General features: G+C 39.5%; 1 protein-coding gene across 1 annotated transcript; it reads left to right on the top strand.

Annotated features, from left to right (window-relative positions):
* LOC114363243 (GTPase-activating protein CdGAPr-like) lies at positions 1-26316 on the top strand. Its single transcript, XM_028318918.1, has 19 exons — positions 1-413; positions 493-723; positions 966-1176; positions 1521-1668; positions 2309-2463; positions 3175-3372; positions 5182-5211; positions 6323-6421; positions 8138-8238; positions 11108-11246; positions 12486-12546; positions 13242-13357; positions 14425-14549; positions 15936-16065; positions 16886-16974; positions 18656-18802; positions 20280-20354; positions 22507-24486; positions 25903-26316. The coding sequence occupies exons 1-19, from the start codon at positions 352-354 to the stop codon at positions 25973-25975; spliced, it is 4170 nt and encodes a 1389-aa protein (XP_028174719.1). The 5' UTR covers positions 1-351; the 3' UTR covers positions 25976-26316.
* Positions 26317-27250: the final 934 nt, after the last annotated feature.

Below are 27250 nucleotides of genomic sequence, written 5' to 3' on the forward strand. Positions count from 1 at the left end.
TGTTGAGCTTTTAATTTTCGCTTTTTCGGGAAGTTCAAATGTGCATTTTTAATTAAAAAAATAATAATCAAATTGAAAATAAAAGGAACAAAAGATCAAAACCCTTTAAAATGATGAGATATAATATATTTGTCAACCATGTAAAATGAATTGTGCATTCAACCAGTTACAACCATTAAAAGTTGCTTTGTTTACATGTTTGGAAGCCCGTTAGCAACCGAGTTTATCACTGAGATGGTAGTGCTTTTCGGTGAATATGCCATGAGAAGTATTTGTTTTAGCCCTATCTTTTTGTCTGCCACATAGTTTGTGTCTGATTTGGTAAAGAAGTGCCTATTCTAAAACAACAAAATGAGGACAGTTCCTAAGTGGGTGAATAAAATCCATGAAGCTGATAAGGTTGAGTTTTCCAGGTAAAGTTTATAATTAATGCATGAGAATGAAATATAACAGTCTCTATTATTTATCTTATGAATTGATTCTATTTTTCAGTGTGCATACAATATGCTTTAGCCCAGATGGGACCCAATTAGTTGTTGGCGCGGGTGAGAAGGTGATGGTGTACGATCCTCGAGATGGTTCCTTGGTTCAGCTACTTCAGGCTCACAAGGGCCCAGTACATGCCGTTGCATACTGTAGCGATGGGAAAAAGTTTGCTAGCGGGAGTGCGGACAAGAATGTTATAATCTGGACCTCTAAAATGGAAGGAGTATTGAAATACTCGTAAGTGCAATTTATTAAATTATGTGGTTTAAAAGACGTTGATGTCCGTTATACATTTTGTCAAATTTACTAGAATTGGCATTATATTATGCTTTTTATGTTCTGAATGCCTCTGCGAAAGTTCAAATTTTTTTAATAAAATATGTTTCTTTAACATATTCAGTGCAGTGTTTTCTAGGTTTTCTTGAATAATTAAGTTTGCTGAGTGATTATTCATTGTAATGTTCTTTCCCGTAACACAGCCATGGCGATGCCATCCAATGTCTAACTTACAATCCTGTAACGATGCACTTGGCGTCATGTGCTATCTCTGATTTCGCCTTTTGGTCTGCGGATGTCAAAGCTGTGCAGAAGTTCAGGCTCTCTGGCCGCATAACTTCTTGTTCGTGGTCACCCAATGGACAACACTTGGCCATAGGATTGGCTTCAGGAGCTGTATCAATAAGAGATAAGGTAAATAAAGAAATAAATAAATAACTTTGAATAGAAATAAATAGGTACTTAAATGAGAAAATAAATTGTGAATGAAATCGCTGTAGATATAAATCTAAAATTATTATTATTGCATCATGTCATCAGTATCATGATTTACATGATTGTATGCTCAGATACCAGACCACAATATGAAAGTCTGTCTCACCACATACTAGATGTTAAGAGTATTTTACTGGATCAATTTAACCCACCAACTTCTTTTAAATGGAAGATGTAAATTTTTAAAACTTAAACATTTATTAGTTTACTTAAATTCACAGTACTTCATAAGATTTTTACTTTAATTCTTGAATTCTATTCAGGTTGGTGATGAAATCCAAAGAATATTACGAGAATCTGCTGTATGGGCAGTTGCCTTTACAAAATCTATGCTAATGATTGCAGACTGGAGTGATGTGATATCTTTTTATGATATGCAGGGTCAAGTGGTTTACAAAGAAAGAAACATAGGTAAGCTTTTTTACTAAGAAAATATTGACCTCTATAAATGAAACCTGTTTCAAATAGTTATATTTTCTTTATCTTAGGACACAGTATTATGCTATCATATTATAATAACTGTGTAAAAAGACATACACACCTTAATTGTGTGCGAGGCTTTTAAGTTCCAATCAATTGCTACTTCTCATTTATATGGGAAACTAACGGCCGCCCGCTACTTCGTACGCGTGGATCCGTTCTTAGTGAGTACCTACGTTCTAAAAGGAACCCCCATATGAAATTTGAGACTCCTAGCACTTGTAGTTTCTGAGATTTTGTGATGAGTGAGTTAGTCAATCAGTGACCTTTCGCTTTTATAGATATAGATCTCCAACAGAGGGGACAAACTATGTATATTTCAAGAGCTTGATACAAAATTATGGTTTCTTTATAATACGGAGTTACTCTTTGTAGAGGTTAATTAATGTGTGGTACATTTCAAGTTCAACTACTCTCGAGCAATGTTATAAAGTTAGTAAGGCTGTCTGGACGAGTGGCGCTTCTTGATCGAATCGAAAATTGAATCCGTTCACGAAGCGAATTCGTTCAAAAACATCAATTATTAAAATTACTGACTGTTAAAATCATCATTACGTCTCACACATTTCAGGTATTGCTGCTCTCTCAATGACACCGCTAGGATCTCTGGTGTTAGTAGGCGGTGTGGGAGGCTGGGCTGTGTTGACGTCAGAAGGCGTTTCAATCATCACCACTCAGCAGGAGTGGGTGTGGGCGGTGGCGCCTTCGCCCTCGTTGAATACTATGGTGAGGATATTCAAAGGATTAGTGAGATATTTTGTGACAGAGTTTGTTAGTAAGTGCTTTGTTTTTAAAAATACCTAAGGCCCCGTTTCCGCTAAGGTGAAGCAGAACGGGATTAGCAAGCTGAAGTGGCAGTGGGCAGGGCACATAGTACGCAGAACTGACGGCCGATGGGGCAGCAAGGTTCTGGAATGGAGGCCGCGTACCGGAAAACGCAGCGTGAGATGTCCACCCACAAGGTGGACCGACGACCTGATAAAAGTAGCAGGAAGGCGCTGGATGCAGGCCGCTACCAACCGTGCGATGTGGAAGTCATTGGGAGAGGCCTATGTTCAGCAGTGGACGTACGTGGCTGAAGATGATAATGAAGCAGAACGAGGCGGAGCGGAGAAGTATTTTGAATGACCAATCAGATTCTCCTCTTCGCTCCGCGTCGAACCGCCGCCGCTGTAAAATTCTACAGAAGACGGCCGACACTTCTTCGCTCTGCTCTGTTCCGTTCCGCTTTGGTGGAAACCAGATCTAAGATAGACATTACAAATCTCATGACGTCACTCGACACGTTGGAACAACATGCAGTCTCAGACATTTCCAAAGTTTCAACGCTTATATCTTTTTAGTTACCAATGCAGTATACATCGGCCGTTTTGCTCCTTTATTCAAAAAATAAATTGTATGCTATCCTCATTGATATTAAGTATAAATAATTTTCAGGCAGTGGCATGTCAAGACGGAACCCTGTGGTGCTACCAAGTGGTTTTCAGTACGGTGCACGGCTTGTACCGGGAGCGGTACGCGTACCGGGAGAACATGACTGACGTCATCATACAGCACCTCACTACAGGCAGCAAGGTCCGAATTAAGTGCCATGACAGAGTACAGAAGATCGCTATTTACAAACATCGGTTGGCGGTAAGCATTTATTTAACACTAGCATTTGTCTGCAGCTTCACCCGCGTGAAATTTAGTTTGTCACAGATCGTCATAAATTACAGCTTATATGTTAATCTGGGTTATAAACAATAATATTGTAAAGTTTCGTCAAAATCCGTTCAGTAGTTTTTGCGTGAAACAATAACAAACATCCAGACATCCAAACTTTCGCATTTATAATGTTAGTAGGATAGAAAGTATCATTAGTAGGAAGACAGATCATTTCCAGTAGACGTGCGTGAATAGGGTTCCCTACGTTTTATCGAAAGTCGTTTCATCGAAGGTCGTTTCATCGAAGCCGTTTCATCGATTGGTCATAATCTCGAACGTACGAAATATCGAATCCCTTATCATCGAATGGTCACATTATCGAATGGTCGAATCATCGAATATCTTAGCGTCGATAGGTTGTATATTAAAGAGTTAACTACTTACTAGAAAAAAGTTAGTAACTCGCTGAACACTTGTTTAAAGTGACGTTTAATATGGAAATGTCACTTTAAACTACTGTGTATACTACGACTTTTAACTAGGTAGTGTGTAACTTTTTAATAGTAAGGGAGTTAATCATGACGTCGATATAAAAAAATGTGTTTATAAAGTGAAAATAACTATTGAATAACACAATAGCGTTCGGCCACCAGACCTGGCTGTATACAGGGTGGAATTTTAAAATGCCACCTGGAGGGAAAGTACTCTTAATACTGTAGACAGAAATTTTTACTGAAAGAAAACATTCCTTTATTTTTGAAAAGAAAGGGAACTGCATTCAAAGATTTTCGAAAAATTTTCGAAAATTCAATACCATATCATACAATTTTCTGTAACTTATTACAATAATTTAAGATTTCATGGTTTTCCTTTCATTTGATATATCAAGTATGTTAGAGAGATTTCATCCTTATACTTAACCCTAACGATCGATGTAATAAAAATACAGGGTGTAATTTTTAACAGATTTTAGTTGGTTCGATTCCCGGGTGTGGCAAGCAAATTTTTGGAAATCTTTGAATGCAGTTCTATTTGTTTTAAAAAATAAAGGAATGTTTTCTTTGAGATTTTTTTTCTATCTACAATATTAAGAGTACTTTCCCTCTAGGTGGCATTACAAAATTCCACCCTGTATATGCACTCACGCCTTTGCCTTAGTACAAGCTAAATTAAAAAAAACATCCATACGGCGAAATCCAACTTTGACGTTCTAAATTTAAATCACTTTACCGCCCTTTTACTATTTTGGTGGTTTGAAAACGCATTTTCTTGATACTTAACTTAATACTTAACCGCATGTCATTAAACTTGATAGTTGGATATTTTAAGTTACGAAAAAAAAGCTGGGTTTAAACTAACTTAGGCTGAGTTGCACCACCTAACTTTGACCGTATCTATGACGATAACCGGTGTTTTATGTATAGAGTTTGACAGATTTTTGGCGTTTGTCACAGTTAAAGTAAGATGGTGCAAGTCAGCCTAACGTCACCTTCCATGTTGCCATACTCAATACTCAATCGTTTATTGCATAACCACATTAGCATTCACATTAGGTCTTACAATTTAGGCAGTTATACAATGTGGACTTGCAACTTTAGGAAGGAGACAGAACGACGACCATATCTGATACTTATTAAACAACCTTTCGACACTAAGACATTCGATGATTCGACCATTCGATAATGTGACCATTCGATGATAAGGGATTCGATATTTCGTACGTTCGAGATTATGACCAATCGATGAAACGGCTTCGATGAAACGACCTTCGATGAAACGACTTTCGATAAAACGTAGGGAACCCCTTTGCAAGGCGTCGCTGTGCAGGTAAGATGTAGGACTAAAGCCCGGTCTGTGAGCACGTAGAATTTTGTCCAATGACCCCAAGCTATCGCTCGCGCGTAATTATATTGCTTGCACACTCACTGCGGGCGTAATTATATTGCTGTCGCGACTGTGCGACGGGCGCCCGCAGTGAGTGTGCGAGCGCGATAGCAACATAATTACGCGCGAGCGATAAGGATGGGTAGCTTGGAGTCATTAGACAAATTCTACGTGCTCACAGACCAGACTATAGCTTAGGAGACCGCTAATGCCTTGGAGGCTATGCGAGCCTGGTACTTGAGACTAACGCCCGTTTTCACAAACATTAATATGAGGTCTCACAGTGCGCGTAGACGCACAGGGTGACACACGAACCAAGCACAGAGCTCTATTCAACGCTGTGCGTTCGATTTGCTGCTTCACTTAGGCAAGCATCGTTTGTGAATACGGGCGTAAGAAATGTGGAGCTGAATCGTTTGAACGGGACATTTAGCTCAAGATACTTCAGGAGAAACGCTACTGCCTTGGATGCTATGTAAGCCTGGTACTTCAGTCATCATAGGCTTTAACTCTAGGGCGAGCGTCTTCAAATGGACCGTAGTCCGACCTTAGTATAGGAGCGAGGTGCTACCGCTTTAGCAGTTATGCGAGCCTGGTACTTCAGTCAGGTGCTATCAACGGTTAATGGCTGAGATGGATTCCCTTCGTGACTATGCAACTCTGGTAACCCTACGCTACTCGCTTCGACGAAGTACCGAAGTTAGCCTAGTAGTGTAATCAGACACTTCATGTTCAAACTTATGAACGCTTCAAGCCCTTCAAAACAGTCGGATTTCGGGCGAGACGAGGTGAAGCGAAGTGAACTGCGTGTCTCCAATTTCTACTTAGTCGAAGTAGATTTTTAAAACTTCGGCCAACTTATAATAAAATAATTAAAAAGTTCGGGAGTAATGAAGCAGAGGTTTAATGCTCCTAACTGTCGTAGTTTCATGTCTATCTGTCTCTGTCGCACACACTAGTATTTCGCTTTGCGTGAAAGAGATGGAAACAATCGAAACTGCGAATAATCTACACTGCTAATCCTAGTACGTAATAAACAATGTGTTCTCCACAGGCGGTGGTGACCGAATTCCTGATCTGCTACGCCGAAGACTTGTTCGCTCAGGACCAAGGAGCGGACTCCAGTGACTCCGGGCCTAGCTCTATTGAAGTGGTAATGTATACCTTGTTACCTTTGTAATAAGTGCTTTATTGCTTCGACCGAAAGACGACTATCATCATTTATGCTCCAAGATTAAAGAAGATACTACACATGGTTCTCCAAACTACGGCCTGCGGGCCATATCCGGCCCGCCACTTTCATCAATCTGGCCTGCGACAATTTAGACTAAGCCTATGTTTGCATACGTGGACAGAAAAATTAAAATTGTTATGACCCTTGCGACATACCGAAAAAAACATTATAACCCCAAGGCTTCAAAGTTTGGAGACCCCTGGAATACAGTGACGGACGCTCTGGCTAAATGGAAGTATACCTTTCTCCCTTTGTAATAAGTGTTTCTTTTCTTCAAACTAAAGAACCATCCTGAAGATCGCTTCGGATTTCAGTGATTCCGGGTCTGTCTGTATAGAATTTGTTTGTAATAAATGTTATATTATCCGTGTAAGATGTAGTGTAGGCACGCATTCCACTAGATAGACTGACGACCTAATGAAGGTTTTGGAAATTTGCCTTTGGCCTTTGTATGTTATGATGTGTAGGGTTCGTTTCAGCCAAATGACGTCCACTGCTGGACAAAGGCCTCCTCCAAGGTTTTCCACAATGCACGGTCCTGCGCTGCCCGCATCCAGGCTCTTCCCGCGACCTTCACCAGATCGTCGGTCCACCTAGTAGGAGGCCTGCCCCCGCTACGTCTTCCAGCCCGTGGTATACAGTAGTTAAATAAAATACTGAATTTCTAAACTGAGTTCGTTTTATTCTTGCAAGATGTCCAAACAAAATGGCCGAGCCTTTGGGCGGTTTTTCCAAAGACAAAACATTCATAGACCTTAGATTCTTAAAGCCTTAAAGCCAAACAAACAGAAACCCAAATATAATACAACACTTTGTAATACCACAGAATAATAATAAGTACTAGGTACAGAAGTTTTACTTCGCGAAGGTATTTAAAAAAATGTATGCTCAATGTCATTAACAACATGGTGTAATTTAGCCTGTCTCAAGAGTCAAGCACCATTTTGTTGACAAACGTCAATGATCGGCACTGCGCCGAAGCTATAGGGCTGACTTCGGTAAAATTATGTGACGTGAGGTGCCAAACTGCGGAAAATGGCGGAGGAAATACATGATTTAGCATGAATTATCATGAATAATATTAACTACTTATTTACCTCTGTGTCTTGAGGCAACTTAAAAAAGTACATTCTGTGTTTTTATTATTATTTAGGCAGTTAAATACTGCACAGTACTTAGAACACAATTTTCTTTATTTTCTTCCATCATACACAAGAATACGCGTGCGTGAGTCAATGTTCGCTCGTATGTGAGGCCTTGTCGAATAGTATCCTGTAGGTGGGCCATCGTGCGTGTTTTGTTTTCGATGTAAACTCGCGGAGATGAACAGGCCTGCTAATACGACTACGACCAGTAACATGAATATTGTAAAACAGCTGTTGAGTTTCTGAATAAATAAATAAATGCACGTCTTTTGAGGAAGACATCATCAGTTCATTTAGTCTCCATTGCAAGAGCACGACCCTCTCTAACTTACCAGAGGCAAGAGAATTTGTCCTACACTCCCCACTTTTTGTTACTCTGTTTTTCCGACTAATTTCCAAAACAGCTGGACCAATTTTGGCCTAAAACATATTTGAACTCTATGCCGACGAAGTAAGGTTCATAATAAACAAAAATGTCTCCTTATTTTAGGACAAGAACGAAACTATCGAAGCGCAAGTGGAGTTACGCGGCCTCGAATCCGGGAGGCGGCCCAAGAGTCTACCTCTCAACCCGCCCACTAAGCTACTGAGGTGAGTGCCGAGTGATATACGAGACCGGCTTAACTGAGTCATTGCCAGTTACGGGAGCGGCACGGGACGTCTCGTTTTTGTATAGTGATGTACAGTCGCGGAATGAAAAGGTTCGTCACCTTAGTGTCGGTTTTTGCTTGCACTAGGTACTGTCAGAGTCAAACCTGCCAACATAAGAGTGCAAGAAACAGTGCTGCTAACATTTAAATAAATATGACGTTTGCTAATGAATAAGGTTTTGCTTGTTTATTTTTCTATCCCATCAGTGCAATGCAATGATGACATTGACCAATTGACAATAGTTTTTTTTATTTAATAGAAATAATAATGGCAAGTTGAACCAACAAGAAGGTTTTAGTTTATAAATCTAATCTTCTTGACAAGATAAATCGTCAAACAACTCTGATCTGAATAATTTTGAACTTTACTGACGAACAGTTAAAGATTACTTTCTCTAACTCGAGATTATTCTGTAACATAGTTTCAAAAGGTAATATGTGCTCGCGATTCGTTGAAGGAATCAATTTGAAAACTGACGAACCTTTTCATTCCGTGACTGTACAAGGCTCGAGGCTTCCGAGTCCTTTTGCCGAGAGCTCAGAGTCGTTTTACAGGGCTCGCCTCGTTTGTATGAAGCTCGACGACTCGGAAGTCCTTTTTAGAGTTCGAGCCTTTTTCGGGGCTCGCCTCGTTTATGAAGCTTGAAGTCTTTCGCATAGCTCGAGCCTTTTTGAGAGCTCGAGCCTTTTTGAAAGCCCAGTTAACTTTTCTATTAAGATCGTCCTATTAAATAAAACTGCAGAAATTCTGATACTACAATAAAATACATATTTGAAAAACGTTTTTCACAAAATGACACAAATCAAATAATGACTACAAACAATTTTATTAGAATTATAACTTTTCCTAACAAAATAAAATATAGGTCAATTTTAAAAATCTCATAATTAAAATCAACATAGGTGATGTTTTTTTATTTGTTTGAGCTCTTTTGAAGGCTCGAGCTCTTTTAATGCCTCGAGGCATGGCTCAGAGAGCTCGCAGCTCGGCTAAGCTCGGGGCACCGAGCCTACTGAGCTCACTGAGTCTTGGCATTCCGCCTCGAGGCTTCAAAAATAGGACTCGACGCCTCGAGTCTTGTACATCACTATTTTTGTACCGTCAAACGTCAGCGAGACTTCAGACCTGTTATGTGTCACCCCTCCCGTGCCGCTCTTATGTCTCAGGCACTGATATATACAGGGTGGAATTTTGTAATGCCACCTGGAGGGAAAGTACTCTTAATATTGTAGATAGAAAAAAATTCTCAAAGAAAACATTCCTTTATTTTTGAAAAGAAATAGATCTGCATTGAAATTTTTCCAAAAATTTGCTTGGCACACCCGGGAATCAAACCAACTAAAATCTGTTAAAATTACACCCTGTATTTTTATTACATCGATCGTTAGGGTTAAGTATAAGGATGAAATCTCTCTAACAAACTTGATAAATCAAATGAAAGGAAAGCCATGAAATCTTAAGTTATTTTAATTATGTACAGAAAATTGTATGGTAATAGTGAATTTTATAAAAAAAACGAAAATCTTTGAATGCAGTTTTCTTTCTTTTCAAAAATAAAGGAATGTTTTCTTTCAGTAAAATTTTCTATCTACAGTATTAAGAGTACTTTCCCTCCAGGTGGCATTACAAAATTCCACCCTGTATATGCGCTAGACCTATAGTCGCCAATGTATTTTGAACCTTACATGTAAGGTTTTTGAGAGACAAATGTAAATAAAACACATGCGTTCGGTGACAAAAAAATCGGACATAATTAATGTTAAACATAAAATGACAAGTATAAAGTTCGGGACTATTCCCACCTCTCGTTCCCACCACTGCAACTCCTGTGTAGCCAGGATCTACAGCTTGACTATCAATAAAAACCCAACCACCAGTGAAGGTCAAGTTTGTCTCGAGGAAAAGTTAACATTGAACCCGCAACGAAATTAATCAGTAAAGTATAAAGTTGTTGCAAAATTGTTCTCATTTCAAAAAGATGCTTTAGAAAGAAAGAAAGAAAGAAAGATACATTTATTACAATGGACATCACACAAATACAGGCAATTACATAGACATGACAGTGGCACATAATAATGGAAGAAGAAAAAATAAAAACAAGAGTAAACTGAGCAGTGCCACCCATTCACCAACAAGATGCCCACTGCAACGGGACCCCACTCAGCATATGCCGTGGCCCACGGTGAAGAAGGACACGGCGCTGGTTTTCAGTGTGCCCCATGCCCAGTGAGGGTCACGGACCATTGGTAAAATAAATAAAATCGTAAGCTGCATAATATTTTCTAAACATACATAAATAGTAATATTAGTGCACAGATAAATACATAACTTTTAAAAAAAATAAAACCGACTTCAAATGCGTGAACACAAAAAAACTAAAAATTAAAAATATTGCGTATAAAAAAGTTCAACCCCAATTTTCCACACTTGGGGGTGAAATATTTTCTTCAAATTCGCATGAAACCACCCTTTTGATAATACCTATTCAACAAAAAAATAATCGTTCAAATTGATTTATAATCGGTGGAGATATTGCGTATAAAAAAGTTCATCCCCAATTTTCCACCCTTGGGGGTTGTTTTTTCTATTATTAAATTTAAATGGGACCACCCTTGAGGTATTACCTATACGCTGAAAAAAGATTTGTTCAAATCGGTTCATAATTGGCGGAGTTATCGCGTAACAAACATAGAAAAAAAAAAAAAACATACGGGTCGAATTGATAACCTCCTCCTTTTTTGAAGTCGGTTGAAAAGGCGGGAAATCGCTAAGGATGAGGATGATGTAACTTTAATGTAATTGCTTGCAGTCTTGAAGAGGCGCGCCGGCGTGGCAACCCGGCGGCGTCTCTCCAGTCGCCGCAGCTGCCGCCGGCTTCCGGCGCCATCGCAGCCGCGGCGCACACTCAGTTACGGCCTTCGTCGCATTTACGCCCCAAATACATAGAAGTAAGTGTATAGTCCGGTCGCCGAGCACGTAGAATTTCGTCCAATGACCCCAAGCTACCCATCCTTATCGCTCGCGCGTAGTTACTGTCGCGCTCGTACACTCACTGCGGGCGCCCGTCGCACAGTCGCGACAGCAATATAATTACGCGCGAGCGACAAGGATGGGTAGCTTGGGGTCATTGAACGAAATTCTATATGCTCGGTGACCGGACTTTAGTAACGGCACTATTCCTACTTTTCGTTCCCACCGCTGCAACTCCTGTGTAGCCAGGATCTACAGCTTGACCGCCAATAACCCAACCAATGAAGGCCAAGTTTGTAAGTCTAGTGTAGTAGTGTTCAGAGGGCTTAGTGTGAGTTTACATCAAATATCGTCACTAGCGAGCGCGTCAAAAAAATCTATCAAGATTTTAGTTCTTGAAAGTATCCGCTAGATTCGCTGTACAATCCGTCATACATTTAATGTTATTTTTTTACGCAGTCACTAGTAAAGACGTTGGATGTAAACTCACACTAAGCCCAGTGTCTAACATTGCAGTCTCACTTACTTGTAGCCTATAAGAGGCGAAGTGGCGTGGTATTCCGGCGGTGTGAATTTTGGCAGCGTAGTATTACGGCGACTTGGAATTCCGGCGGTATTCTGGCGGTTTGAATTCCGGCGGCGTGGTATTTTAATAGCCTGCTATTCCGGCGGCGTCGCTGAACTCAATTACGGCCCTCGTCGCATCTACGCCCTAAATACATCGAGGTTGGTTATCATTGTCATCATCATCAGGTCATTTAGTCTCCACTGCAGGAGCACGACCCTCTCTAATTGACCAGAGGCAAGAGGATTTGTCCTACACTCCCCACGCTGGCCAGACGGGTTGGGGAGGCCTGATGTTCGCGTGTTTGTCCCTTAGTCGTCTCTTACGACATCCACGGGAAGAGTGGGTGTGGTCTTATTATACTCTGCCAGAACCACGCGGCAAGCTTTGCCATTGCAACTTAAGAATGATATTTTCCCTTAGAAAAAGGATCCACCTCTCGTTCCCACCGCTGCAACTCCTGTGTAGCCAGGATCTACAGCTTGACCGCCAGTAACACAACTAGTGAAGGTCAAGTTTGTCCCGGGGGAAAGTTCTGTAATTGGACCCGCAACGAAATTAATCAGAAGAACATAGGAGGAGTTTGAAGTAAAGGTTCGACTTAGAAAAAGGATACTTGACACCAAATTATAATTAGTTATTTTGTTCCCAGGTCGGGTCAGGCCCCAACAATCTACCTCAATACCACACGGTGCTTGACCTACCTATACCGGGTGAGTTTTACTTTCATCAAATCAAATCATTTTATTTGAATATTTTTCGTTATCTACACATTGTTTTTAAAAATAACACGTATTATAATTACATTAGAGACTATCACTTCCACTTCAAATACTATTAACGACTTCCATTTCAGAGACTACCACTTCTACTTCAAAGACTAAACATTTGTATAATACTCTCGTCGAAACAAATTGTCTGCAATACACATACAACCCTAATGCCAGACAGAGTATTAGAAGTACACTAAACCACAAAGAAACGGGGTTGGATAGAAATTCTTTAATATCTTCAAAAGCACCTGATCTAGCTTTATGAAATGAAGACAAAATTAATTCAAGCTTCTGATTCTTTGCGGTCCTGTGTAGAAGTTGAAGTGGTAGTTGTGCCATGTTGGGGGACCGTATGAATGATACAACAGTTGTAGTTAGTCTCTGATATTAATCTGTTTATTAACGCGAACTGCGTAACTATTTATACGATATAGATTAAAGGTAAATGACGTCACAGCATCAGCACTATACGTGATAAATGTGCTGACACTGTGAACGTGATCAAGATAAGATATGAAGAGATTAAGTATTGTGCATACCGGCACAGTAGTCATTGACTAGAAGGGAAAGTTGTAGTCATTGAAGTAGAAGTGGAAGTAGTAGAATCAGAATGCAAATATTTCTCCATCCTTCAGGCAAACGCGGCGTCAAAAGGTCTCCTTCGGGCTGGCGGGGACTGTTCTCTCGCAGCAAACAGCGGCCCACCGTGCACGCACCGCTTCCACCGGTCACACCACCCGCTACCACACAGGTAAAGACGTCATAAAATATATAAGAATTCTTTTTTTTTCATAAAAAATAATTCTAACCATTTACAGGCTTAAAACTCATAAAACTCATTTGCATGCCGTGGAAACACGTTATAGGTTAACTATCTTGCTTAACACTATTGTAAAGGACAATGACCAAAAGTGGTCCAAATGTCCACCACTAATGAGACCTATATTGGCTTATAGTCCATTAAATTAAATAGAGATTAACTTTCAGTATGGGACGAAAAAAAAATAAGCTGTCAGTAAAAAGTTATGACTGTCTGAAAAATTGTAGTAGTTTACGCGCTAATCTCAGGAACTACTGGTCCGATTTGAAAAATTCTTTTTGTTATGGATAGCCCATTTATCAAGGATGGTTTTAGGTTATATAACATCACCCTACAACCAATAGGGGCGGAGCAGCGACCTCCCGACCATAATGCCAATATTGTTGTCTTTCTTCTGAGTTTATTTTTTTTTCTTTTAGCGAGAATCTAACACGGCACACTAAGCGACATGACATAACATGCATAGATTAATCCAAAATGTGCGATGGATAGAATGATATCAAGAACATTTTTCAGATGAAAAGGTAAAAAACATGACTTTTCATTCAGTCATAACTTTTTACTGACAGCATATTTTTGATTGCGGTTTGGTTATAATGAATCAGTATTTAGTTGACTATTTTACTACATAGGTCTCGTTAGTGGTGGACATTTGGACCACACTCCATACATTTTTGGTCATTGTCCTTTAATATTAATCTAACCGAATGATGTAATCTGTTGTGTTTTCCAATAAAATAAAATAAAATTTATCTCCGTCACTATTTACTTAATACTGTTAAGTTAGATTTTTAGTTGCTTGAGAATCAATACAGAATTCATTGAGTTATTTATTAAGTGACGTGTTAGATAATACTGTAGTAAGACCGACCGAAGGCCGACCCTCTGTAATTCACCAGAGGCTAATAGAGGATTTGGCCTTCACGCGATCAGAAGGGTCGACTTATAGTAATGCCTGTGTTTCAATACATGTTTTAATATTGTAATACTTGTTCCAGGAGCCCACAGCGCTAGCAGTGAACGGTCTACGTCCAGTAAAGTCGTGCGAATCGCTGACATCTGACACCGACACCTTAGCACCGCTTGCTGTGCGTCCGCCTGCGCCGCTCAAGCAACATACAAGGTAACATCATCATCATCACCGCAGACTGGTGATGAACGGTCTACGTCCAGTGAAGTCGTGCGAGTCGCTCACATCTGACACCGACACCTTAGCGCCGCTGTGCGTCCGCCTGCGCCACTCAAGCAACATACAAGGTAACATCATCATCATCACCGCAGACTGGTGATGAACGGTCTACGTCCAGTGAAGTCGTGCGAGTCGCTCACATCTGACACCGACACCTTAGCGCCGCTGTGCGTCCGCCCGCGCCGCTCAAACAACATACAAGGTAATATGCTCATTGCTCGTCATCACCTCTAATACTCAAGTACTCATACAGCCAGCGTCAATTAGTTCGTAACAGCCATGGCCCGGTTTCCACCAAGGCGGAGCGGAGCGGAGACGAGAAGAGACGTGCGGTGAAACTGGCAGACTAGTTCCACCAAATCGAAAAAGCGGACTCGAGAGATGTGTGAGCTGTGCATGGCTAACAGCTGTCAGTATATTTTTTTAAAGTAAAGTAATAAAGTCTTTATTGTGTATGAACAAAGGTTACAAGGGTTCTTATAAATAGGTTACAGGCATCTCTTAGTTCTACCTTTTCAGGCGTATACACTATACATTATTATAACATTACAATTTATTTATATTGCAAACTAGCTGACCCGGCGAACTTTGTTCCGCCTTAATGGCAATAAATAAGCAGACTTTTTTTTAATTTCGAACGGGATAAAAAGTATCCTATGTCCTTCTCCTGGCTCTAAACTACCTCCCTGACAATTTTCAGCTAAATCGGTTCAGCCGTTCTTAAGTTATAAGCGAAGTAACTAACACGACTTTCTTTTATATATATAGATATTCTTGTACACTATATAAACTATAGAAATAGATATTGCTGTCTATGAAAGGAAAACACAGGTGGAAATAATAAAATCTGATTGGTTATTCAAAACATTTATCGGTTCCGCGCCGTGGATATCACCACTATCTATAGTCGTTTTGAAATTGCAATTTTTATTTATTTATTTACAACGACAACAACACTACACAGTCATCACAGGACATCCCACTGCGACAGCGAAGACAACACATCAACATACACAACTAGAAACCACCTACATACATTATACGAATGCTTGTCGAACTGGGACGGGGTTTCTTGCGCTAATGATGTGTGCGGCCTAATGTCGCTCTACACAGTGCCACACTTAAGTATCCAATTAACAAAATCAAAAACATTTTATTCAACTTTGACCAGTATTTTGGCACTTATGAACGTCAAAGATAACAATAAGCCGTTAAGAAACACTTTACATGTGCCCTACCAGCGCTTCGAGACAAACATAATATGATACGTAAGTGTTGAGAAGAAACGCCGGAAAAAACTAAATCGTCTCTTATCCACAGGTCATCATCGTGCGACTCGTACTTCGAGCCGTGGCAAGCGGAGCTGGCCGGCATGAGGCTCCGCCTGTCGCCTCAAGAGCGGGACCTGCACATGTTCAGCGAGGAAGACGACCCTCAGCAGCGAGCTCAGGTAAAGGAAGAAATAGAAATAGAAAAACTTTATTTGACACGAAAATACAAATGAACAAAGAAAAAAACTATACAAAGAAGTTTATTTTGGTGCTAAAAAGGCGCCCACTCAGCATTTATCAAGACACGATACATGGAAGACTTCTACTTCAGAAATGTCCAATTCCACTTTTACTTTAAAGACTTTCATCCAACTACTTCAAAACCTATCAATTCCACTTCAAAAACTAATAACTGGAGGACTTCTTTTAAGAAATTTCTAATTCTACTTTAGAGCCACTTTTAGAACAAATTCAGAGAGTATATTACTTCTATAAGAGAGAATACTATTTTCACTTCTACTTCAAAAACTACCACTTCTATGTCAGAACCTATCACTTTTACTTCCACTTTAGAGACCACCACTTCTACTTCAGATACTACCATTTCTACTGCAGAGACTACCACTTTCATTTTTACTTCATAGATTATCACTTCGACTACTATTTCAGAGACTATTACTTCTACTTCAAAGACTTCCACTCCAAATACTACCACTTTTGCGTCAAAGACTAACAAGTGGAAGACTTTTCTCCAGAAATTTTCACTTCTACTATTTTAGAAACTTCCACATTTTTTATGCATAACAAGGCAGGTATTTGACCGCAATCGCACTTGGTGTTAAGTGAGATGTAGTCTAGGATGGTACTATTACAGAGACTATACCAGTTTTACTTCAGACATTGCCACTTCCACTTCTACTTCAATGATTGGACCATTTTAGAAGCAAGCAAAGATCACACACAAATGTTTGGTTTTACTTATTTATTAATTTGTCACAGGACGGCGATTCCGCGGCGTCCACACCGCCGTCTTCGCTCGTGTGTAGCGCGTCGCCCAGCCCGCAGCGACTCCACAACACTGACTCCAGGTCAGTACTATCATCAGGTCATTTAGTCTCCACTGAGGCGTGGCTCTCTGATTAGATAGAATGAGGGTTTTCGCGAATGAAAAATCCGCCAGATGGCAATACGTAGACGCGACGCGTGGGGTAGTGGCGTGTGAGGCGGGTCGTTACATTCCCTACAATATGGTCGAGTGAAGCGATGGCTGGTTCACACGTCATGTCTGTGAACAGGCGCTGCCTTCGGGGACTGGTCAAGGAAAGATATACCTGACATAAAATATATGTATCAAAACGCAACAATTAACCTAGAAATTAGCACGGCACTAAAGAAATATATTCAAAACTGCCACGAGGTCTCGTGCTAGATGGGCGTCTTAAAGGCCACCTTCTATCAACGGGAGCGCGTGGTAAGTAACTTGCTTCTGAATGTATGTAACTTCCTACTTTTTTATATTTTTTATATTTTTAAACCGGCAGACAGTGGTGACTGAGTTTGTTGCGGCGCTTCTTCTCAGCACTTGCCAAATGTTTGTCTCGAAGCGCTGGTAGGGCAAAAAAAGAATGAGACATGTATAGGCTCCTTAAGAGCATTTGACGATTTGCAAGAACTAATTTAATTAGTCTAAACAAATAAAGATAATTTTGATTTTGATTTTGATTTTGCGAGGTCCAAATGCTGCATGATTGGTTATTTTTGACATGACATTGACAGAAATGTCAAAATCCACCAATCACGCAGCAGTCAGACCCCACATCCACGTCCCGCCATCTAGCGGATGTTTCATACGCGAAAACCGTCATTGGAATCGGATTTAATTCCAACAAAAGGTAATTATTACAAGATTCTGTAAGACGGGCACATAAGAAATAAATAACATTTTTGTGTAGTCACATAAAAAATAAATTTAAAAAACTAAGCCCTCCCCCATTCCTAGAGGAGGGGGTAGGCCCACATAATAATATGGGGGCATTTTTGTCGATAAAATTGACATAATAACATCGCCTTAAGTTATCGCTAGCCCTATCCCAAACACACTATAAGTTTCACACATGACAGAGTTGTATGTGGTAACTAGTCAGTCGGGCTTAGAACAAAATCAATGCATCTACACTGGTCATCAAAAAAATCGACCCACCCGCGACAAGCACTTTCAAACGTATGCATCCCCACTTCTCACCAATATTACTATACTATATTAATATTTAAAAGCCTAGTTCTAAACTTCATTTCATTAAAGGAAAGGTTTTTACCCAAAAATGTGTCTGTAGAAGAATTCAGAGTCACTTCTTCAAAAAATAGGTAGTTACGCTTGAGCCAACTTTTATGGCTATAAAACTGTTAAGTTGGGATTAATCGCTATCCATCTGTTAAAGAGGACACGTGAAATCATTATTTGGTTTTATAACCATAAAAATTGGTCTAATTGATCCCAGAGGTGAGCCCAAAGTGAGGTGTTTTTTCAAGTTTTTCAAGTCACATTTATTGTATATGTTAATCGTTTATTAGGAAATTAAATGTGTTTTTCTTTAAGGATATTTATTGGGCTTTCAAATAACACCAATATTGTTGGGGCACCATGATTTTGTCAGTAGAAACGAGTTTTCCCGTAAAACATAGGTGGGCCGATTTTTGTGATGACCAGTGTATTTTATGCACAATTCATTAATATGATTATTTGAATAGTTTATGTACTTGTTGTTCCAGAAAGCGCAGCCTCCTCGAGGAGCAGTTATCCGAAATAGGCTATATCGACCTGGAGTCTCCACGAGCGCGCGCTCCCGCCGCGGAGAAACGAGCTCCCCGCCCCCCTTCGCCGCCTTCCCCGCCGCCCCCGCGGGCCGAGAGGAAACGGTAAGGATACAGATGCTAGATGCGCCCCACAGATGCTCTTGGGTGTCCCACAAATGCCACTGGGCGCCCCTGGTGCTCCTCAGATACTACTGAACGCCCCTCAGATAATAGTGAACGTCTCCCAGATACTAGCCAACCCCACAGATACTAATGAGCGAGCAAGGATTAGTGAGCGCCCCACAAGTGCCACTGGGCGCCCCTGGTGCTCCTCAGATATTACTGAACGCCCCTCAGATAATAGTGAACGTCTCCCAGATACTAGCCAACCCCACAGATACTAGCGAGCGGCCTCTGGTGTTCCTCAGATGCTAGCGAGCGCCTCCTGGTGCTCCTCAGATGCAAGCGAACGGCCTCTGCTACTCCCCAGACACTAGTGAGAGCTCTGGCGCCCTATAGATACTAGTGAACGCGCCCTGTCGTCCCCTAGATACTACTCAGCGGGCCTCTAGCGCCCTACAGATGTTAGTGGGCGCACCCAGGTACTAGTGAGTGAACAAGGATTAGTGAGCGCCCCCTGTCGTCCCATAGACACCAGCGGCCATGTAACCCCTCTTGGTTACGGCTCCTTAGACACTAGGGCTCTATATCTCTCCTCACAGCCATCTCATAGATACTAGGGTCAGTTAGAAATCGGCTACATCGACCTGGAGTCGCCGCGAGCGTGCGCCCCCGCCGCCCCCGCGGGCAGAACGAAAACGGTGAGAATACACTTCTACCCCCTTACTAATAAAACTTACACGCTCGTTGAACAGTGTTTTAAAGTGACGTTTGGTATGGAAATGTCACTTTAAAACATGTTCAACAATTGTGTAACTTTTTATTAGTAAGGGGGCTAGTATCTGTGGTCTGTGCGCCCCCAAATATCTGTGAGTGCCCCTGGCACCCCCCAAATACCAGTGAGCGCCCCCCAGTAACTAGTATTCGCCCTTGGCGTCCCCCTATATTAGTGGGGCCCCCTAGCGCCCACACTATCAATTGCCCCATAGATACTAAAACTTTTTTGTAACACTCGGTTATCAAGATACCCCACACCCATCAGTTATCAATATACCCCATTATCCCTCATTCATCATTACCTTACTCCTACCGTACTTACTGTACCACTTCACCTTAGTTACCAAGATATCCCACTACCCTTCGGATAAATGATTTGATTTGATTTATCGAGATACTTATTACCCCTTATTTATAGAGATATCCCAATACCCCTCAGTTAACAAAATACCGTACTCCTCAGATACTGTGGTCAAATATCTGCCTAGTTATGCATAAAAAAAAAGATATCAAGACACATCGCCACTTCACAATTATCAAAATATCCTACAACCCCTCAGTTATTCCATACCCCCTCAATTATCAAAATACCCCACTCCCAGTATTATTTTTATGGGAGTTTCGTTCAAAAATATTTTTAGAAACAATGCTAAGACCATATTTTACTTTTATTTTAGCTAATTCATTTATTTATTCACCCCAGGATATGCAAAGACCGCGACAACGCGACTCCACCGCTCGCCGACACGCAAACATCACTGGGAAACGTGAAAATGAGGTGAATATTAACATTGTTTATTTGTCACTCGTTTAATATTGAATGGGAGTGTTTTAAGACTTAGTAAAGTCGTATTGTATACTAGCTGTGCCCGCGACTTCGTACGCGTGAAAATAGCTTGAATAATATTTCCCGTTTTTACCCGACTGCGCCAGAAGGAAGGTTATAGGCTAGTTGCCTAAAAAAATTTTTTTAGTCCGTAATGTTTAATATCAAAAAATATTGGACACATATATTTTTATTTGTCAATCTAACAAATAATTACATAGTAATGATGCGTTGAAGTTGCGCACGACGTCACAACGTGCGGCATTTTTAAGCAAGCGTTGACGTCACGGGCCTCTTCTTATGAACTTTGGGGCGCTTTATCTCTTTAAATTTTCATTAGTTTGAAAAAGTGAAAAATACGTGTAGAGTATTTTTTGATTAGTTAACTGACGGACTAATTAAAACTCTTGCTTTTTGACCCAGGCAACATCCCCATTGCATCATTTTTAACCGACTTAAAAGAAAAGGAGGTTCTCAATTCGAGTGTATGTTTTTTTTCTTTACTGCTCCGCCCTTATTGGCTATATGACTATCTAACATAAAAAGTTTTTTTCAAATCGGACCAGTAGTTCCTGAGATTAGAGAGTTCAAGCAAACAAACTCTTCAGCTTTATAATATTAGTAAAGACTAGCTTTCCACCCGCGGCTTGTCCCCGTGGAATTTTTCAGTTTTTTATATAACATATGACACTCAGCAATAATGTGGCTTTCTATTGGTGAAATAATTTTTAAAATCGCTTCAGTAGATCCCGAGATTACCCCTTACAATTTAACAAATATACACACACAAACTTTACCTCTTTATAATATTAGTATAGATTACATTTTTGACCCAGATTTGGTACTTGTGGTCGTCAAAAAATACATTTGCAAAAAAAGGCAGGCCATAAAGGACATTTCTTCTCGTATCATGGAAAAATTTAAGAAGAGACTCAAAACTTGACTTCGTCTCAACACACTCCCATTCAGCTTGAAATAATATTGTATAGTGAGTTATCATTCGATGTTTGTAACAAGAGTTTTTCTCCAATAACCACTTCATAAATGTTTCTGTTAAAAAATCGATGTCGTTTTCTAACGTTCTGTGTCGCTACATGTACTAATTACTAAATTTTCTAGACCATGGTTTTGCCTGCGTAGATATTTCTGTCCCATCATATTGTATTATGACAGAAAATGTTGAAAATCTAAGTGAAAAATATATGAAAAATTAATATTTTTTGTTGTGGAACTCATGAAATATTTGTGAGGTGGTTACTTAAACCCTTTTAAATTTTTAAAATGTAATGCTATAGTATGTTTCTGACAGGATTGTAGATATTTGTATTGTTTTTACTCTTGAATAGATCGCATTGAAAATTAGGTTGTCGATCGATTAAAAGTAACAATTAAATAGATTTATCATAAAGTTTGCTAGATAATAATACAATTTAGTTTCATTATTATAGACTAGAATTTTAATATTTTAGAAGCAAGTATAATTTTGAAATTAACAAGTAAAATCATATTCATAAGCAAGTCGAATCGTGATAAAATTAAAATTTGTAATTTATGCCTTTGTAGTAGGTTAAAAATCAATTCAAAACAATAATAGGCTTATGTTTATCAATGCATATTGTCAAAATTAATTCAAAACTTTAAATAATGGAGAAAGTCTCTCTTTAAACAATAATAATAATGGAGTCTATAGAACTGAGTTAAGTAGTAATAGTGACTAAGTTTCTTGCGCTGCTTCTTCTCAGCACTGGCCCATGTATTCTCCCGAAGCAGTGGTAGGGTTAATACTGGGACGTGTAAAAGTGCTTTTTAAAAGCCTATTTGCAAAAATAAATAAGTTTCATGAGTTTTTGAATTAAAAAGGTCTAAATAAAAAAACAATACACTTTTTTTTAACTGTGTATAACGTTCAATAATGAAACCTATTACCATAAAAATTGGAACAAAAAGGTCTAAATAAAAAAGAACAATACACTTTTTCTTCTATTCAATAATAGATTCTCATCTAAAACTGTGTTACATTCAATAATGAAACCTATAACCATATCAATAACGTCCAAATTCAAAAAGCAATACAACCGTCTAAATCCCTCCCCTCTCCCCACAGAGAGCGGGCCTCCCCCCGAAAGGCCCCGCCCTCGGCCCGCTACAGCGGCCTCCACCAACCTTTAGCGTTACCGCCGCGTCTGAGCTGGCCCGGCAAAGACCATTCCACCCTCATCAAGGTGGACTGGCCTCCAGACTCCTCGTCTACCAACCTCACTGCTAGCACTTTGAATTCTAGTCCTGCTACGCCCTTAACACCTTTATACGACCCGTTGGAAAGCGACTCTGAAGTCAGCGAAACGAATAAACATACAATCAAAATAGAGAGCAAAGAATGCGACAATTGTGATCGAGAGAAATGCCTCAAATGCGAGCTCAAAGCCACAGATTATAGCTCCGAACACAGTCCACTACATTCCACCGATATCAGCTACCAGAACTTAAATCGTCTGTCCGCTGTGTCGACGTCGTCCAACTCTGAACCGTCTAAAAAAGACGCGAGCTACGAAAACTGTGACGTCATGAAGGTGATGACGTCATCGCATGAGAGCTCGTCCAGTTATTCCAATGCGAGCTTGAAACAGGAGGACTATGAAACCTTCAATTTCACGCGACCAAATTATATAAATTTGCAGTCGTCTAGCACGTCTAAAAGCTCACCTGGTTCGCCGTTAAAAAGTCCGTTAAAATCTACAATAAGCATAACCTTCCGATCGCCGACGAAATCCAAAACGCCGGATTACGAACCCATAGACAATATAGATACCCCAACAAACGATAGGGACTCTGTGTACGAAGACATAGATTTGGAAAAGAATCTGTCTATAGTCGAAGAGGCGACAGTTCCAGAAACGGACGCAAGTCTTCCCACACAACAAGCGTGTCAGCCTGACTTCAAAGATCTGATTATCCTTGAAACACCTACTGACCAAAACGATGTCTACAGCCAAGTTAAGTTCTTCAAAAAGAGCATAGAAGAAGTAAACGCTCTGATCTTTGAGTCCCCTGAGAAGGAGGCCGAAGAAAACGCTATTATGTTCGAATTCCCGGAAGAGAAACGACATTATGAGAATGTATCTTTCAGTGGCAGTGTTGAAAAGGAATACGAGAACATTAATGTTGATACTTTAAAAATCTGTGATAAGGGTCTCGTGGAAATCGACAATGGTATCAAAGAGGAAGAAAAAGACAATGGCAATATAATCAAAGTTTCCAATTTAAACGTTAGAGAGTTGGCTAACAGATTCGAAAGCCCGACTGAACAGAAAGGGCCCTTCACTTTCGAGAAGTTCAAAGCAGAAATCAAGTATCCAAGCTTAGAAAGGAAGGAGGAAGATAAGAAAATTAACGTGGAAGTTAGAAAAAAAGATTTAACAGTCAAATTGCCGCCTCCAGTGTCGCCGAAAACTTATAAATTGAACAAAAACTCTTGCAACGCACGGTCGTTGGACGAAAACGCGTTCGTAAAAGAATTCGGCAACGAAAAGTCTTATGTCGACAGAAGAAAAAGTCTCGAAGTCAGAGACGCGAAGAAATCGCCGAAGTTCTTACCCGATCTTAATCTAAATATGGAGGAGAACACCAAAATCGAACCGGTCACTCCTACCACCGAGAACAAAATATCTTTAGTCCAACGGTTCAACGAGAAACGGCCTACGGAACTGAAAAACTTAATAAACTTCGATTCGGACAAGAAATTGAGCAGAGAACGTATAGAAAAGTATAAAGAAGAGAGGAGAAACTTTTTAAGAGAGAAATACAGCTCGCAGTCTTTTAGAAGCAGCCCAGAGCAACTAACTAGGATAAAAATAAAGAAGGATATGGACAAAATTGAGTCTTGTGAACGATTAAAAGAAGAATTGCCTAAATTTGAGAGGAGAAATACAGTAGATCTAGGTCAGAGGATGAGGTTCTCTTTGGCTAGAAGTACTAATAATCTAGACACAATCAATTCGCCCACTAGTCCCGATAGCATAGAGAGGCGAGAGGGAGAAAGCAGTAAAAGAGAGAGAGAGAGCGCAGCGCGCAGGGAGTTTGACAGGTGAGATGTTTTTTTATTACATTTTTGTTTTTGTCTGCATGGTTTGAAATTAACCTCTTATTTGGCTACGTCTCTAATGTTTAAATGTTTTATATTTTTCATATATTCCACTGATTCAAAGAATTTGAAAATCTTAACTTTGATAGCAAAATTGAAATTATTTTCGTTTCATTTGCATTCCGTATTTTGTCATTATCTTATTTACGCATGCGCCTAGTGTATTATAATTTGTATTTTATAGTATTGTACATAATTATGTTGTAAACTGACAATTTTAACTCAATTTAGGTTCAATTCTTTTCAAATTTTAGTCACGCTTTGTCAAAAATCTGACAGCACAGAACATTGAAGTAATGTCGATGACAGACATGTGTCAGGATGTGTACAAATGTTTTGGAAAGTTATAATCTTAAAGTTTATTTATTTATTTATAGAAACCAACAGCGATACATTGAAAATGTTAGTTAAGAAAAGTTATAAAACTAGTTCACCAAATCTTTGTAAAAAAAATCGGGAGTCTTCTAAATATCGTTTGTGTCCATTAAAATATACGCCAAACGACATACGAATGACAAACTCCAATTTGTACAAAGTTAAATATTTGCAAATGACCTCACAAAGTTTTGTCACAAAAATGCATAAACATTATATGTAGCTTTTTTTGCAAATATCTTGGCACATTGTGACAAACATAATTCATTCTGTCGATGGTATTGTTAGCTATAGCACAGAATAATAAATAAGTACTACGTACAGAAGTTTTACTTCGCGAAGGTATTTAAAAAAAAATATGCTCAATGTCATTAACAATATGGTGTAATTTAGCTTGTCTCAAGAGTCAAGCACCATTTTGTTAACAAACGTCAGTGATCGGCACTGCGCCGAAGCTATATGGCTGACTGCGGTAAAATAATGTGACGTGAGGTGCCAAACAGCGGAAAATGGCGGAGGAAATACATGATTTAGCATGAATTATCATGAATAATATTAACTACTTATTTACCTCTCAGTGTCTTGAAGCAACTTAAAAAAGTACATTCTGTGTTTTTATTATTATTTAGGCAGTTAAATACTGCACAGTATTTAGTACACCATTTTCTTTATTTTCTTCCATCATACACAAGAATACGCGTGCGTGAGTCAATGTTCGCTCGTATCTGAGGCCTTATTGAATAGTATCCTGTAGGTGGGCCATCGTGCGTGTTTTGTTTTCGATGTAAACTCGCGGAGATGAACAGGCCTGGCTATAGTCACATAAATGCATACATTTTTGTGCATCTTTGCCAACATCTTGACACATATCTGTGACAAACATGCACTCTATTGGTGGTATTGGATTGACCATTACCCGACTGCACCAGGAGGGTTATGTTTTTAACTTTGTAGTTGTTTTAAATACGCAAATATTCTTCACAGGAAAGAAAAGGTGTCCCCATCCTACCACATCCGTGATATGGCGGCTCTCTTCGAGCAGAAGACCGGCGGCTGACGCGATGGACAGACGGTGCGGTATCGTTACACTTAGATATGTTTCTAACCCTTGGCTTAAGGTCCGAAAATGAACGCTAAGGACTTGCTGTCTTGAGTAAGGGTTTAAGTATAGTTAAAATGGTCGAATTTGTCAACTAAATGTGATTTTCTTTAAATCAAATTCAAATCATTTGCATTACATATGGTTAAATAATTACTTAGTGGTTTGACGTAGTCATCAGGTCACTTTATCTCCACTGCACGACCTTCTAATTTACCAGAGGCAAGAGGATTTGTCCTACGCTCCCCAGTCTGATTAATTTCGTTGCGAGTCCAATGACAGTTTAACTTTCCCCCGGGACAAACTTGGTCTCCACTGGTTGGGTTATTGGCGCTCAAGCTGTAGATCCTGGCTACACAGGAGTTGCAGCGGTGGGAACGAGAGGTAGAAATAGTCCCCTTTTGCAAATAAGATTTTATTGACATCATAGCGTGGGCAATATTATTGCAATGTCGATTTGTGATACTGACACGTTCGGCCATTTTAATATACGATGCAAATCAAAATGGCTACTTAGAAATAGTTGTATGACAAAGTATGGATCATAAAAGTGCTTTTAAAAGAAAATTGACCGTATTTAGCTTACAAATATATTATACGCCCAATTTTTGGGCATTCCAAGGTTCTAATGTAACATCGTACCGCATCAAAATGTGTTCAGCAATAATCCTTTCAATGTATCGTGGAATTTTTTGTGCTTTATGGTGCATCTCAAAATCAAAATTTATACGTATTAAATATTCATACCAAAAAATGCCTCTGCGCCATCCCACAATATTGTTATGTATAAATAATATAATTATTAATAATTATTATTAATGACATGTACAGTCAGCAAAGATGAGCATCTCATAAAAATAATCTCAGTTTTTCTTTTCAAAAAGTTTTGCTGGTGTACATGCTATGTTAAGTTGTTACGTTGTCTTATTTATTATTATTTTTTACTCTCTATTATTAATAATTACGTTTAATAACCATCACACAAATGTTTAGTATTATTTTTTATATTGTCACTTAATACTCCCATAATATTAGGGTTGAATGGTTAATGTACCGATAGCACATTAAGTTAAAATTTTGACAACACAACCTTATTCCAATTGTAACAAAGACGTGTTGCGAACTTTTTGGCTACTTTGTGTGTCACGAACTATTTGACGCGGGCTGTAGCATATTAACTATAGTCTGGTCTTCGAGCACGTAGAATTTTGTCCAATGACCCCAAGCTACCCA

This window comes from Ostrinia furnacalis, unplaced genomic scaffold (genome assembly GCF_004193835.3).
Source record: "Ostrinia furnacalis isolate ACB-3 unplaced genomic scaffold, ASM419383v2 OfSCF7033, whole genome shotgun sequence".
NCBI lineage: Eukaryota > Metazoa > Arthropoda > Insecta > Lepidoptera > Crambidae > Ostrinia > Ostrinia furnacalis.

What these genes read in the sequence shown, in the direction of transcription:
- LOC114363243 (XM_028318918.1), top strand. Translation starts at nt 352, where the DNA reads ATGAGGACAGTTCCTAAGTGGGTGAATAAAATCCATGAAGCTGATAAG. An exon ending in GATAAGGTTGAGTTTTCCAG is followed by an intron (nt 414 to 492) that starts GTAAAGTTTATA and finishes TCTATTTTTCAG; the next exon opens with TGTGCATACAATATGCTTTA. An exon ending in CTGTATCAATAAGAGATAAG is followed by an intron (nt 1,177 to 1,520) that starts GTAAATAAAGAA and finishes AATTCTATTCAG; the next exon opens with GTTGGTGATGAAATCCAAAG.